A 13775-nucleotide genomic window follows, 5' to 3' on the forward strand; every position below is an offset into this window, starting at 1 on the left:
TTCTGCTGAAATGTGGCCCACTGCATTTATTTTCTGGTGAAATGTTGCTCACATTGCATTATTTTTTGGTGAAATGTTTCCCACATTGCATTATTTTCTGCTAAAACGTTTCCCAGATTGAGTTATTTTCTGGTTAAATGCTGCCCACTGCGTTTATTTTCTGGTGAAATGTAGCCCACATTGCGTTATTTTCTGGTGAAATGCGGCCCACTGCGTTTATTTTCTGGTGAAATGCGGCCCACTGCGTTTATTTTCTGGTGAAATGCGGCCCACTGCGTTTATTTTCTGGTGAAATGTGGCCCACTGCGTTTATTTACTGGTGAAATGTGGCCCACTGCGTTTATTTACTGGTGAAATGCTGCCCACTGCATTTATTTTCTGGTGAAATGCGGCCCACTGCGTTTATTTTCTGGTGAAATGTGGCCCACTGTGTTTATTTTCTGGTGAAATGTGGCCCGCTGCATTCATTTTCTGGTGAAATGTGGCCCACTGCGTTTATTTTCTGCTGAAATGCTGCCCACATTGCGTGATTTTCTGCTGAAATGTTGCCCACATTGCGTTTATTTTCTGGTGTCTGGGGTAACTGTTGCTGCATTTATTATTTAATGGTCATAGTTGGCTATATATGCTGCTTTGGGGTTACGGCAGGTATACTAATAAATAGCATCACACAGTTTCTGCACACCCATGATGCGAATCCTCGTTTCACCACATCATGGCGGAAACACTGCTTTCTTATGCCTCGCTGTTATATCATTACGTTAGCTCCGCCCATACAATGTCATGACCACGCCCATTTTTCAAGTGGCGTAAACACCCCCCCCTCCCATTGGCACTCGGTGATAAATAAGTCGATGTTAGGTCGCAGTTTGGGCACTCAGCCTCTAAAAGGTTAGCCATCACTGTACTATACCATATTTACAAAATAAAAAAGGGCGTGTTTTTCTGCACAGTTATTCACAGTTTTCAAAAATATTTTACTGGGTTACCGTAGTACTACTAGTGCAGTGGAAAATATGTATTTGTAGTTAAGCTTTATACATATGCTAGATGGGGCACAATCCAATTCATTTTTTTCTCCTAAGTTTTCTTCGGGAGATATATTTTTAATCTTCTGTTTAAAATAACTTAGAAACAAATGACCCCAGCACTGTCACTCACCCAGGGCTACAGCCTGGTCCGCCGGTGCACAATCCTCCTGTGGGTCACCACCTCCATATACAGGAAACCAGAAAACAAATGAAGGAGGCACTCAACTTGTGATAATTAAACTTGCGTTTAATCAATAAAGCTGCTCAACATGACCTGAGGAAGGGGGAAACCCCGAAACATGTCGTGTTAAGCAGCTTTATCGATTAAATGCAAGTTGAGTGCCTCCTTCATTCGTTTTCTGGTTTAAAATAACTTCTCTGCACTCTGCAATTGGAAAAGTACCAAACAGTAGGTGAAAAAGTGCTGTCAAAATTATTCTGAGTATTTGTTTGCTTGCTCGTGGCTTAAAAGGCATTTTATTGAGAAGATTTGAAAATATCACCTAGGAGAAAGCGTGAATTGGATCGTGCCCATAATATTCAGCTGAGATGGTTGTGTGGGATCAACCCTGGCCAAGAATCTAGCATGTTCACATCTTCTCCCAACATTCATCCTAATTAACCCATCCTGATGGACTGCACATTGCGCTTGTACTTTTCACTTCACCAGAAACTGCTCACTCATGTGCCGTGCTGTCATGCCTCCTCCTCTTTCAATTGACACACTGGCGTAGGGCCCGAGGTCGCAGGGGTCGCATGCGCGACCGGGCCCGGCTCCTGCAGCCTTGAGGGGGGGCCCGGCCAGCCGGGCCCCCCTCCCCCCATGCGTTTCTTGCGCATCAGTGAGGAGTACGTTCGTGCAGCATGGGACTCTTCCCTTTCAGCCAGGTCCGCCCGCCCGCCGCGCAAATCTCGGCTTCACCTCCCCAGAGTCCACTCCCCATACACATACTTTGTCCGGCTGCCTGGGCACAGTCAGCTACACAGGGCATCAGCCAGCGCAGCGCTGCTCGCTAATTGGCTGCTGGCCGGTCATCCTCTCCTGTGATTGGGTGGCTGCAGCATGGAGCGGTGTTGGCATATTGCTGGGGCTGATGGGATGGGAGAGAAGAGGAGAAGAACTGCCTGCCGAAGAGAGGCAGAGCAGAAAGTACACGCGCACACTTGAGGGATGAACGACAGTGTAAACAGAGGTAAACAGAGATAAGACTAAAGGCAGCTTTGTGCCAAGTTAAAGAAAGGTACTTGTAGGAAAGAAGTGTGTGTGTGTTTGGGGGAGGGGCGGCAGGGATGACTGTTTGCTCCTCATATATTCTCATATGATATTCCTTCCCTTCCACCGTTATCATGCCCCTTCTGCCTGGCATCTGTGTGTCTGTGTGTGTGTCTGTGTGTGTGTGTGTGTCTGTGTGTGTGTCTGTGTGTGTGTGTGTCTGTGTGTGTGTGTGTGTGTGTGTGTGTGTGTGTGTGTGTGTCTGTGTGTGTGTGTCTGTGTGTCTGTGTGTGTGTGTCTGTGTGTCTGTGTGTGTGTGTCTGTGTGTGTGTGTGTGTGTGTGTGTCTGTGTGTGTGTGTCTGTGTGTGTGTCTGTGTGTGTGTGTGTGTGTGTGGGGGGGGGGGGGTGTCTGTGTGTGTGTGTGTGTGTGTCTGTGTGTGTGTGTGTGTGTGTCTGTGTGTGTGTCTGTGTGTGTGTGTCTGTCTGTGTGTGTGTGTGTGTCTGTGTGTGTGTGTCTGTGTGTGTGTCTGTGTGTCTGTGTGTGTGTGTGTCTGTGTGTGTGTGTCTGTGTGTGTGTCTGTGTGTGTGTGTGTGTGTGTGTCTGTGTGTGTGTCTGTGTGTGTGTGTGTGTGTGTGTGTGTGTGTGTGTGTGTGTGTCTGTGTGTGTGTGTGTGTGTGTGTGTGTCTGTGTGTGTGGTGTATATAGCAAGTGGGTGTGCAGTGTATATAGTGTGTGTATAGTGTTGGTGCACTGTGTATATAGTATGTGTGTATAGTGTTGGTGCACTGTGTATATAGTGTTGGAGGGCAGCCCGACCTCTCCCTCCCTTCCTCTCCCCGGGCCGCCCTCCATACCCCCCCCCCCCCCTCGGAGTGCAGAGTGAGCGCGCAGGGAAGCGCTGTTCTAAACTACTCACCTCCCTGGTTCCAATCGCCGTCCACTCGCCGCTGATCTTCCCCTCTCTGCACAGCCGCTGATACACATGCTGCTTTCTGCTAAACAGGAAGCAGCGTTTGTATCAGCATCTATGCAGAGCAGGAGGAGACCGGCGGCGAGTGAGCGGCGATTGGAACCAGGGAGGTGAGTAGTTTAGTACAGCGCTTCCCTGCGCGCTCACTCTGCACTCCGAGGGGGGGCATGGAGGGCGGCCCGGGGAGAGGAAAGGAGGGAGAGATCGGGCTGCCCTCCCCGCGGCTGCGGCTCCCCCCTCCATTATGGGGGTGGGGGCACCTACCTAACCTATACTGGGGGCACCTACCTAATCTAACCTATACTGGGGGGCAGCTACCTAACCTATCCTGGGGGGCACCTACCTAATCTAACATTTACTGGGGGACAGCTACCTAACCTATCCTGGGGGGAAGCTACCTAATCTAACCTAATCGGGCAGCATGGTGGCGTAGTGGTTAGCTCTCTCGTCCTTGCAACGCTGGGTCCCTGGTTCGAATCCCAGCCAGGGCACTATCTGCAAAGAGTTTGTGTGTTCTCTCCGTGTCTGAGTGGGTTTCCTCCTGGCACTCCGGTTTCCTCCCACATTCCAAAAACATACGGATAAGTTAATTGGCTCCCCCTAAAATTGGCCCTAGACTACATACACTACATAATATAGACATATGGCAATGGTAGGGATTAGATTGTGAGCTCCTTTGAGGGACAGTTAGTGACAAGATATATATATATATATATACACTGTACAGCGCTGTGTAATATGTCGGCGCTATATAAATAATAATAATAACCTATACTGGGGGGCAGCTACCTAATCTAACCTATACTGGGGGCACCTACCTAATCTAACCTATACTGGGGGGACCTACCTAATCTAACCTATACTGGGGGCACCTACCTATCTAACTTATACCGGGGGCGCCTGCCTATCTAACCTATACTGGGGGCAACTATACTGGCTACCTATGCTGGAGGCACCTACCTGGCTAACCTATACTGGCTTACCTATGCCTGGCTACCTATACTGGGGGGACCTATAGCTGGCTACCTATACAGGTGTACCTATTCTTGGCTACCTATACTGGGTGGACCTATGCTGAGTGCAACTAGACCTGGCTAAACTATACTGCGGGCACCCATACCCTGCTCTGGGGGGGGGGGGGGGAAATTTTTACACCCACCCAATAAGATTGCATTTGTGGGAAAATCTGCTGCCAATAAGATTGCATTTGTGGGGAAATGTGCTGCCAATAAGATTGCATTTATGGGGAAATGTGCTGCCAATCTCATTGCATTTGTGGGGAAATCTGCTGCCAATCTCATTGCATTTGTGGGGAAATGTGCTGCCAATCTCATTGCATTTGTGGGAAAATCTGCTGCCAATAACAGTGTTCTCCTCAGAAATTTTTTCCAGCTGGGTGGCATGAAATAGTAGCCAGGTGGCATGAAAAATTAGCCGGCTGGAGCAAGATGGGAGAATGCAAGGCCAGTGCTTCTGTGTGTAACTCTGCTTACAGAATAGGAGAAGGTGAGCCGAAGACAGCCGGGTGTTCACCAAAACTAGCTGAGTGCAGCACCCGGCTAAAAGAGCCTGGGGAGAACACTGAATAAGATTGCACTTGTGAGGAAATCTGCTGCCAATAAGATTGCATTTGTGGGGAAATCTGCTGCCAATAAGATTGCATTTGTGGGGAAATCTGCTGCCAATTTAATTGCATTTGTGGGGAAATCTGCTGCCAATCTCATTGCATTTGTGGGGAAATGTGCTGCCAATCTCATTGCATTTGTAGAGAAATATGCTGCCAATCTGATTCCATTTGTGGGGAAATCTGTTGCCAAACTCATTGTATTTTGTGGGGAAATCTTCTGCGAACCTGATTGCATTTTGTGGTCGGCCTGCCCTCCACCATGTGTTTTTTTATCGGTTGTCTATAGCGGCAGTGTGTGCTAATCTCTGCTACCTCCGGTATGTTCACTATAATCTGTTGCTCTGTGCCTGTAGGGATAGTAAACTAGCTGCAGTGTGTGCTGATCTCTGCTAGCCCAGTATGTACAGTATAAGGTATTCAAAGTCTCTTGGCCCTCATACTACATGCAGTGGTAAAATTGGTCAGTGATTGACCAATCAAAATTGAATGTGTGTATGCTTCTTTATTCTATAACTATACTGATAGTAATCGATCTAATTAAAGGCTAGGGGGCTCCATCCAACATTTTGCTGGGCAGGCCCATTATTATTAGGTTACACTGCTGTTAAGTTCATGTAACTTGGTCCCACCCATGGCCACGCCCACTCCCTGCATGGCCACACCCATTTTTCCCACGGCGCACTGCGCGCCGCAGGTCCTTCCCACCCAGTGCCCATTGGTCTTTTAGGATCCTAGCAACACCCCTGTTTACTATAAAGGGATTCTACTGTAATACTGTAATTCCTTCAGACTGGCATCTTGCTACTAATTGCCCTATTTCCTCTGGGTGCTGCGTATGTTTGCAAATTGAATGTGGCACCCATGCTTCTGGAAAGCTGAATTGATATAGCCATGCCATGCACAGCTGTAGGGATTCGGATATGTGTGTGCGTCGGGTGTTGGGGGGGCTGTTGCCGTTTTTTGCTGGGGGGGCCCATATCCAGATTCCGCATCAGGGCCCAGAAGTTTGTAGCTACGCCACTGAATTGACAGTACACCTTGCTTGGCTATAGCTGTCTGTTCAGCTCACGTTCTCTGTCAGCAGGCCCTAATGATTAACAATTGTCATTGCTAAGGGCGACATTAAGTGATAAAGGGGATGCTGTGTTGCCCCAAAATGACTGTTACAGATCGGTCAGAGATTGTATACGTGGTGGAACAATAAAACTAATGGCTCAAAGTGTGCAGACCTTCTCTGCGAAACTGATACCTTGCATGGATCCAGCACCTGTTCTTCTTGAGGCGTGAAATCTTGTGTATTGATTCATTGAAAGTGGGTATGGGACTTTAGTCTTTTTCTCTGGGTGTAAAACTGATTGAATATAAGTCCCATATATTTTATTAGAAGCCTGGCAATTTAGCAAAAATCACTTTAACAATGCGCACTAAATGAGATCTTGAAACTGCTATTGACATTCAAAATTTGCCCCTCCCACTCTGGGCCCAGAAATTGGCATTCTCTACACCAATTGCTGCCTCCTGTGCAAAGACTTCAGAGGATTAAACCAATCAACCCCATACTAGCAGGCAGCAGCGTAGCAATAGGGGTTGCAGAGGTTTAAACCGCATCGGGGCCCTTGAGCCAGAGGGGCCCCCCTCAACTGCAGTATTAGATCTCTATTGGTCCTGTGCTCATAATAATCACTTCTATGGATACGTTGAATAGTGGTAATCATTAACACACTGTTCCCCATCCCCTTCTTGCACCTCTGACACTGTGGTTGCCATTGGCAGGTTTTGGTGCGCCGTATCAGTTGTTATGTATAGAGTGCTTAGGGGCCCCATTGTAAAACTTGCATCGGGGCCCACAGCTCCTTAGCTATGGTGGGAGGACAGGCTTTGTAAAAATAGACTTTATATTAACAAATATATACAGCTGCCACAGCCAAGGTCAAGGAAAATGTTCATAATATTGCTACAATGGTGGCATATTAATAAATCCATGTTCACTTTTCTCCATGAATATAGACTGACTGCTAATTCAACTAGCCCAGTATATGGAGGTAGTCACAGTGCAGCCCTTGCCATACATAGAAACAGACATACCCAGGAAGTAAAGGTGAAGCACTGCAGCACTTATAAAAATACACACAGACCAAAAAGTCAGTTTTTATAGTACATAGATCCCTGCACCATCTAAAGTGCCCTTCAGCAATCTCCACATTAAGGACATCTCTCTAAGTGTACAGGTTCCATTTGAATTTGCTGCTGTCAGAAACAAAAAAAGCCTGCATAAAAAGTCCGTGACCTCCAGACACTTGAAAATCAGTTTTATGTACAAGTTAGATTCAGCTACAGCAAAGGAACTGAAGCCGCTGTTACCAGGAAAGATATTATTTCAGAAGGTAAATGATGTTCACATTAAATAAAACATTGTCAATTCCTAATATTCTATAATCACTGTTTGTTTGTCAAATTATAATCAATACTCCTATATCAATATTAGATCCCCCACCTCGATATCAGTACTAGGTAGCCATTGTGCCCTCAGACATTAGTATTAAGGTGGCCATTAATGATACGATTCTTTAGATGATCGATCAGAAACAGTCGTTCAGGCCCACTAAAGGATAAATGCTATCCAAGAATCGATCATTCGAATAATTGTATGGTTAATGGTCACCTTTAGGCAGCCTTTGTGTTCCTGCCTCCGAGTCCGGTTCAGTGCTCTTTTCCACTATGAAATGCGATCGGAATCGCGTTTCAATTTCCACCATGCGATTGCGCTACTATACTCATTACAGTACAGCTCAATCGCATACAAAATGCGTCAGGATGACGATTGCGCTTTGACCAAAATTGCATCGCAATCGGATCACACTAAAGGGAAATTGCTGTGCAGTTTCCATTAGTTTAATGTACCTTGCGATTTGCGATCAGAATCAAATCGCAAATCGCAGGGTAGTGAAAAAAGGCCCTCACTCTCCCATCCACACTGCAGCCAGTCACTGCACAATCCCATACCACCTTACATGTCACATGACAGGCATTGGGAGCTGTAAAGAGAAATGAGGAGAACAGACCAGGCCCACCGCTGGAGGCAGGTATAGTACCATACTCTTCATATCACCGCAGGAGGGGGAGCCTTAGATGGGGGGAGAGAAGTGGGCTTCCCCTCAGTTGTAAAGACTATTGTTGTGCCCCTGGCCTCGTAGCTTTGTACTGCATCGATTGGCATAAAGCAAAATGTTTTGTATGAATTTCATTTATAGCTTTAGAAGAGGACTATATAGACTGATGCAATCTCAAAAACGGCAAAAATATTCTGAAAAATATTTATTAACACATATAGAAAAATATCAAAAGCACATGATTCTTCAGTATCACAATGATTGGTCTTGGGAATACACCTTACAGCGCTTGTATCCAGCCGTTGGGAAGATGTTGTGTGTCTGGTGAGCTCAGACACCCCCCAGCAATTGGCCTTTTGTTGCCTGATTGGTCCCCCCTCTGGTTGAGCTACACAGAATTTGGTATTACGGCCTGATGAAGGGCACATACAATTTTACATAAAAGCCCGAAACGAACATGTGTCGTTGCCTTGAAGTTCAATATCTGCCAAGCTGCAACCACTTGTCAAATTTAAATCTTTTTCATGTATTCCCAAGACCAATCATTGTGATACTGAAGAATCATGTGCTTTTGATATTTTTCTATATGTGTTAATAAATATTTTTCAGAATATTTTTGCCGTTTTTGAGATTGCATCAGTCTATATAGTCCTCTTCTAAAGCTATAAATAAATGTCGGTGGGTAAGGTGGATTACCCTGAAAAAGGACTGTGTTTTTTATCCTTCACAATATAAAGGATCGTACTTCCAGATTATTCGAAAAAGATTGTATGAATTTCAAACATATTTCTGTAATCTGATTGAAATTGAGGTGTACAAGGCAGAGAAATAAATGCTATTCAACAACTGATTCACAATGAAAGAGAAAACAATCATTTGCTGCATTGGGTGAACATTCAATAGTTTTGATAAGCTTAACATTTTGCCACTTTTATGCACCATGCACTTCAATACATCTGCAATGATGTAAACTTCAAGGGCTGATGAATATATTAACTATGATTGTTGAGTACATGGTACCATCTATTCATTTACTATGGCAGCCAAGAGTGTAGAGCCATTAGAAGTGCCATGTGGTTAAACAGCTTTCCGATAGGCCACACTGATGTGGCACAAAAAACACTTTTTTAGTTATTATACACTTGGTCCCAAGTCTCGTCAGTCTCCTCCGTGTGAGCGCTCCTATGTGTAGATGTGTCCAGCACCGTGTACAGGATCTTCTCAAAAAATTAGCATATTGTGATAAAGTTAATTATTTTCTGTAATGTACTGATAAACATTAGACTTTCATATATTTTAGATTCAAATACACACAACTGAAGTAGTTCAAGCCTTTTATTGTTTTAATATTGATGATTTTGGCATACAGCTCATGAAAACTCAAATTTCCTATCTCAAAAAATTAGCATATTTCATCCAACCAATAAAAGAAAAGTGTTTTTAAAACAAAAAAGTCAACCTTCAAATAATTATGTTCAGTTATGCACTCAATACTTGGTCGGGAATCCTTTTACAGAAATGACTGCTTCAATGCGGCGTGGCATGGAGGCAATCAGCCTGTGGCACTGCTCAGGTGTTATGGAGGCCCAGGATGCTTCGATGGCGGCCTTAAGCTCATCCAGAGTGTTGGGTCTTGCGTCTCTCAACTTTCTCTTCACAATATCCCACAGATTCTCTATGGGATTCAGGTCAGGAGAGTTGGCAGGCCAATTGAGCACAGTAATACCATGGTCAATAAACCATTTACCAGTGGTTTTGGCACTGTGAGCAGGTGCCAGGTCGTGCTGAAAAATGAAATCTTCATCTCCATAAAGCTTTTCAGCAGATGGAAGAATGAACCCACTTTTGAACCAGAAACAGCGGCAGAAGCGCCTGACCTGGGCTACATAGAAGCAGCACTGGACTGTTGCTCAGTGGTCCAAACTACTTTTTTTGGATGAAAGCAACTTTTACATGTCATTCGGAAATCAAGGTGCCAGAGTCTGGAGGAAGAATGGGGAGAGGGAAATGCCAAAATGCCTTAAGTCCAGTGTCAAGTACCCTCAGTTAGTGATGGTCTGGGGTGCCATGTCAGCTGCTGGTGTTGGTCCACTGTGTTTTATCAAGGGCACGGTCAATGCAGCTAGCTATCAGGAGATTTTGGAGCACTTCATGCTTCCATCTGCTGAAAAGCTTTATGGAGATGATTTCATTTTTCAGCACGACCTGGCACCTGCTCACAGTGCCAAAACCACTGGTAAATGGTTTACTGACCACGGTATTACTGTGCTCAATTGGCCTGCCAACTCTCCTGACCTGAACCCCAAAGAGAATCTGTGGGATATTGTGAAGAGAAAGTTGAGAGACGCAAAACCCAACACTCTGGATGAGCTTAAAGAGACTCTGTAACAATTTTTTCAGCCTTAGTTCTTCTATCCTATAAGTTCCTATGCCTGTTCTAATCTGCTCTGGCTTACTGCAGTCTTTCCTAACTGCACTGTCTCTGTAATAAATCAATGTATCTTTCCTCTGTCCTGTTTGTCGGGTTAAAGCTTGATTGTGTGGAATGTGCAGGGCTGCTTGTGATTGGTAGAAGCGATACACACCCTCTGCAGCCCCCCTGCATACTCTGAATGACTCATACACTATGCTTAGCTGAGCCTATTAGAAGCTGGTTAGTTTGTTTGTAAACACTGCCTAAAACTGTTAATTACAAGCCAGGATTGCAGCAGAGAGTGGCAGAAACAGCACAGAGGGGCACAGGAGAAAATAATGAATAGAATGGTATGCTTTTTATTGTAAGAATATTAGAGTACAGATTCTCTTTAAGGCCGCTATCGAAGCCTCCTGGGCCTCCATAACACCTGAGCAGTGCCACAGGCTGAATGCCTCCATGCCACGCCGCATTGAAGCAGTCATTTCTGCAAAAGGATTCCCGTCCAAGTATTGAGTGCATAACTGAACATAATTATTTGAAGGTTGACTTTTTTTGTTTTAAAAACACTTTTCTTTTATGGGTCAGATGAAATATGCTAATTTTTTGAGATAGGAATTTTGGGTTTTCATGAGCTGTATGCCAAAATCATCAATATTAACCACCCTGGCGTTCTGATTAAATCGCCAGGGTGGCTGCGGGAGGGTTTTTTTTAAATAAAAAAAAAACTATTTCATGCAGCCAACTGAAAGTTGGCTGCATGAAAGCCCACTAGAGGGCGCTCCGGAGGCGTTCTTCCGATCGCCTCCGGTGGCCAGAAGTAACACGGAAGGCCGCAATAAGCGGCCTTCCGTGTTTCGCTTACCTCGTCGCCATGACGACGAGCGGAGTGACGTCATGGACGTCAGCCGACGTCCTGACGTCAGCCGCCTCCGATCCAGCCCTTAGCGCTGGCCGGAACTGTTTGTTCCGGCTACGCTGGGCTCGGGCGGCTGGGGGGACCCTCTTTCGCCGCTGCACGCGGCGGATCGCCGCGCTGCAGCGGCGATCAGGCAGCACACGCGGCTGGCAAAGTGCCGGCTGCGTGTGCTGCTTTTTATTTGGTGAAAATCGGCCCAGCAGGGCCTGAGCGGCAGCCTCTGGCGGTGTTGGACGAGCTGAGCTCGTCCAGACCGCTCAGCAGGTTAAAACAATAAAAGGCTTGAACTACTTCAGTTGTGTGTATTTGAATCTAAAATATATGAAAGTCTAATGTTTATCAGTACATTACAGAAAATAATGAACTTTATCACAATATGCTAATTTTTTGAGAAGATCCTGTAGATATGTGCACTATGAATGCACTGTGTAGATGTATCCAGCATAAAGGAAGTGCTTCCTAAGTGTAGACATCATGGTCAATGTTCACTGACATTCTGATGACCATACGATGTACAAATACAGGGCATGCAGCTTAAAGGGAAGGTTCAGGGTGAGGGAAAAAAAAATCATAATCAAAATCCACTTACCTGGGGCTTCCTCCAGCCCGTGGCAGGCAGGATGTGCTCTCGGCGCCGCTCCGCAGGCTCCCGGTGGTCTCCGGTGGCCGACCCTACATGGCTAGGTCGGGCTTCTTCTGCGCTCCAATCTGCGTTTCACGTGGGCGTGATGACGTCATCGGACGTCCTCCGGGCTGTACTGCGCAGGCTCCGTAGTTCGGAGCCTGCGCAGTACAGCCCAGAGGACATCTGATGACGTCATCGCGCCTGAGTGAAACGCAGATTGGAGCGCAGAAGAATCCCAACCTGGCCGCCGGCCTGGCCAGGTCGGGACGGCCACCGGGAGCCTGCGGAGCGGCGCCGAGAGCACATCCTGCCTGCCACGGGCTGGAGGAAGCCCCAGGTAAGTGGATTTTGATTTTTGATGTTTTTTTCCCTCACCCTGAACCTTCCCTTTAAGAAGTTTATCCATTTGCCACCCAGTGCTTAGTAACTTAAAGAGACACTGAAGTGAAAAAACAATTATGATATAATGGATTGGTTGGGTAGTACAGATAATGACTAGAACATTAGTAGCAAAGAAAATATTCTCATATTTTTATTTTTAGTTATATAGTTTTTTTTTATAACACCAAGAAAGTCGTGGATGTTTTCCCCCGGGATTTGGGGGATTGGGGCTAAACCCCTTGTTCTGCCGCGGGAATGCGGTGTTTTAGGTCTACTGATACTTCTTAACATACATGGAAGGTAAAAAGCAGATTTTAAATTGGCTTCAGAGTTTCTTTAACTCTTCCTTTACTGGAAACAATATTAGACTTGTGTCTCTGCTCCTAATGTTTCCTTTCTTCCTTCCTTCGTTCCTTCCCTCCCTCCCTCCCTTCATCCCTCCTTCCTTTATCCCGTTGTCTCTTTCTTTCTTTCTTTCTTTCTTTCTTTCTTTCTTTCTTTCTTTCTTTCTTTCTTTCTTTCTTTCTTTCTTTCTTTCCTCCTTCCTTCTCTCCCTCCCTCCCTTCATCCCTCCTTCCTTTATCCCGTTGTCCCTTTCTTTTTTTACTTTTCCTTCTTGTCCGTATATATACATGACGCTCTGTACATGAGGCCTTGTGTCACATTATTTTTTTCACTCAAGAAAAAGTATTTTAAATGCCTAGACTAGAGATGCTGTCAGTTGACCTATGGGAGTAGCTTTGTTGCAGGGAAGGGGACAGGGCAAATTAAGTCTCACTCCTTGCATTTATAAAATACATTTTTAAAGCAGAGAAAAATAATACTGAAGCCAGACATGTAGCAATTAATAACACTTGCACAGGTTTGCTTTGCCTCAGGATTTGGTAACAGGTTAAAAAGGTTGAAGAGAAAAACCAGCTTGTTCTACATCAAAATTTCTAAATATTGTAGTTATCAAGGTACACAATATTTGATATTGAACATCAATATAACTACTGCAGCCAATCATGAGGATTTAATATTAATGTACAGCCTGCATTTCACAAACATAACTTTCTGCAAGTTATTGACAATGCCAAAATAAAGCCTCTAACTTACCTGACATGCTGCTAGGCATTATGGATAGGTATTTCTGCGCATTCTTCTAAGCACCACAAACAACCTATGGAGAGACAAGAGTATTTTCAGAACAACTACTTTTACTGGCTTTCATTTTTAATGGATGGCATCATAAGTAACATAACATGTTTATTGTCATGAATGTTTTTTCCTTATATATAATGTTCTGTCAGCGAATATAATATTAAAGAGAATCTGTATTGTTAAAATCGCACAAAAGTAAACATACCAGTGCGTTAGGGGACATCTCCTATTACCCTCTGACACAATTTCGCCGCTCCTCGCCGCATTAAAAGTGGTTAAAAACAGTTTTAAAAAGTTTGTTTATAAACAAACAAAATGGCCACCAAAACAGGAAGTAGGTT

General features: G+C 45.0%; 1 protein-coding gene across 8 annotated transcripts in view; it reads right to left on the minus strand.

Annotated features, from left to right (window-relative positions):
* THRB (thyroid hormone receptor beta) overlaps positions 1-13775 on the minus strand; it is a 479584-nt gene that overhangs the window by 115042 nt on the left and 350767 nt on the right. For all 8 annotated transcript variants that reach the window (XM_068236158.1, XM_068236162.1, XM_068236155.1 and 5 more), the window contains one exon: positions 13390-13453. Coding sequence is in view for 2 of the 8 variants with exons in the window: in XM_068236162.1 (XP_068092263.1) it covers positions 13390-13408 (19 nt within the window). In the remaining 6 variants the exon portion in view is untranslated. The remainder of the gene's footprint in view (positions 1-13389; positions 13454-13775) is intronic.

This window comes from Hyperolius riggenbachi, chromosome 5 (genome assembly GCF_040937935.1).
Source record: "Hyperolius riggenbachi isolate aHypRig1 chromosome 5, aHypRig1.pri, whole genome shotgun sequence".
NCBI lineage: Eukaryota > Metazoa > Chordata > Amphibia > Anura > Hyperoliidae > Hyperolius > Hyperolius riggenbachi.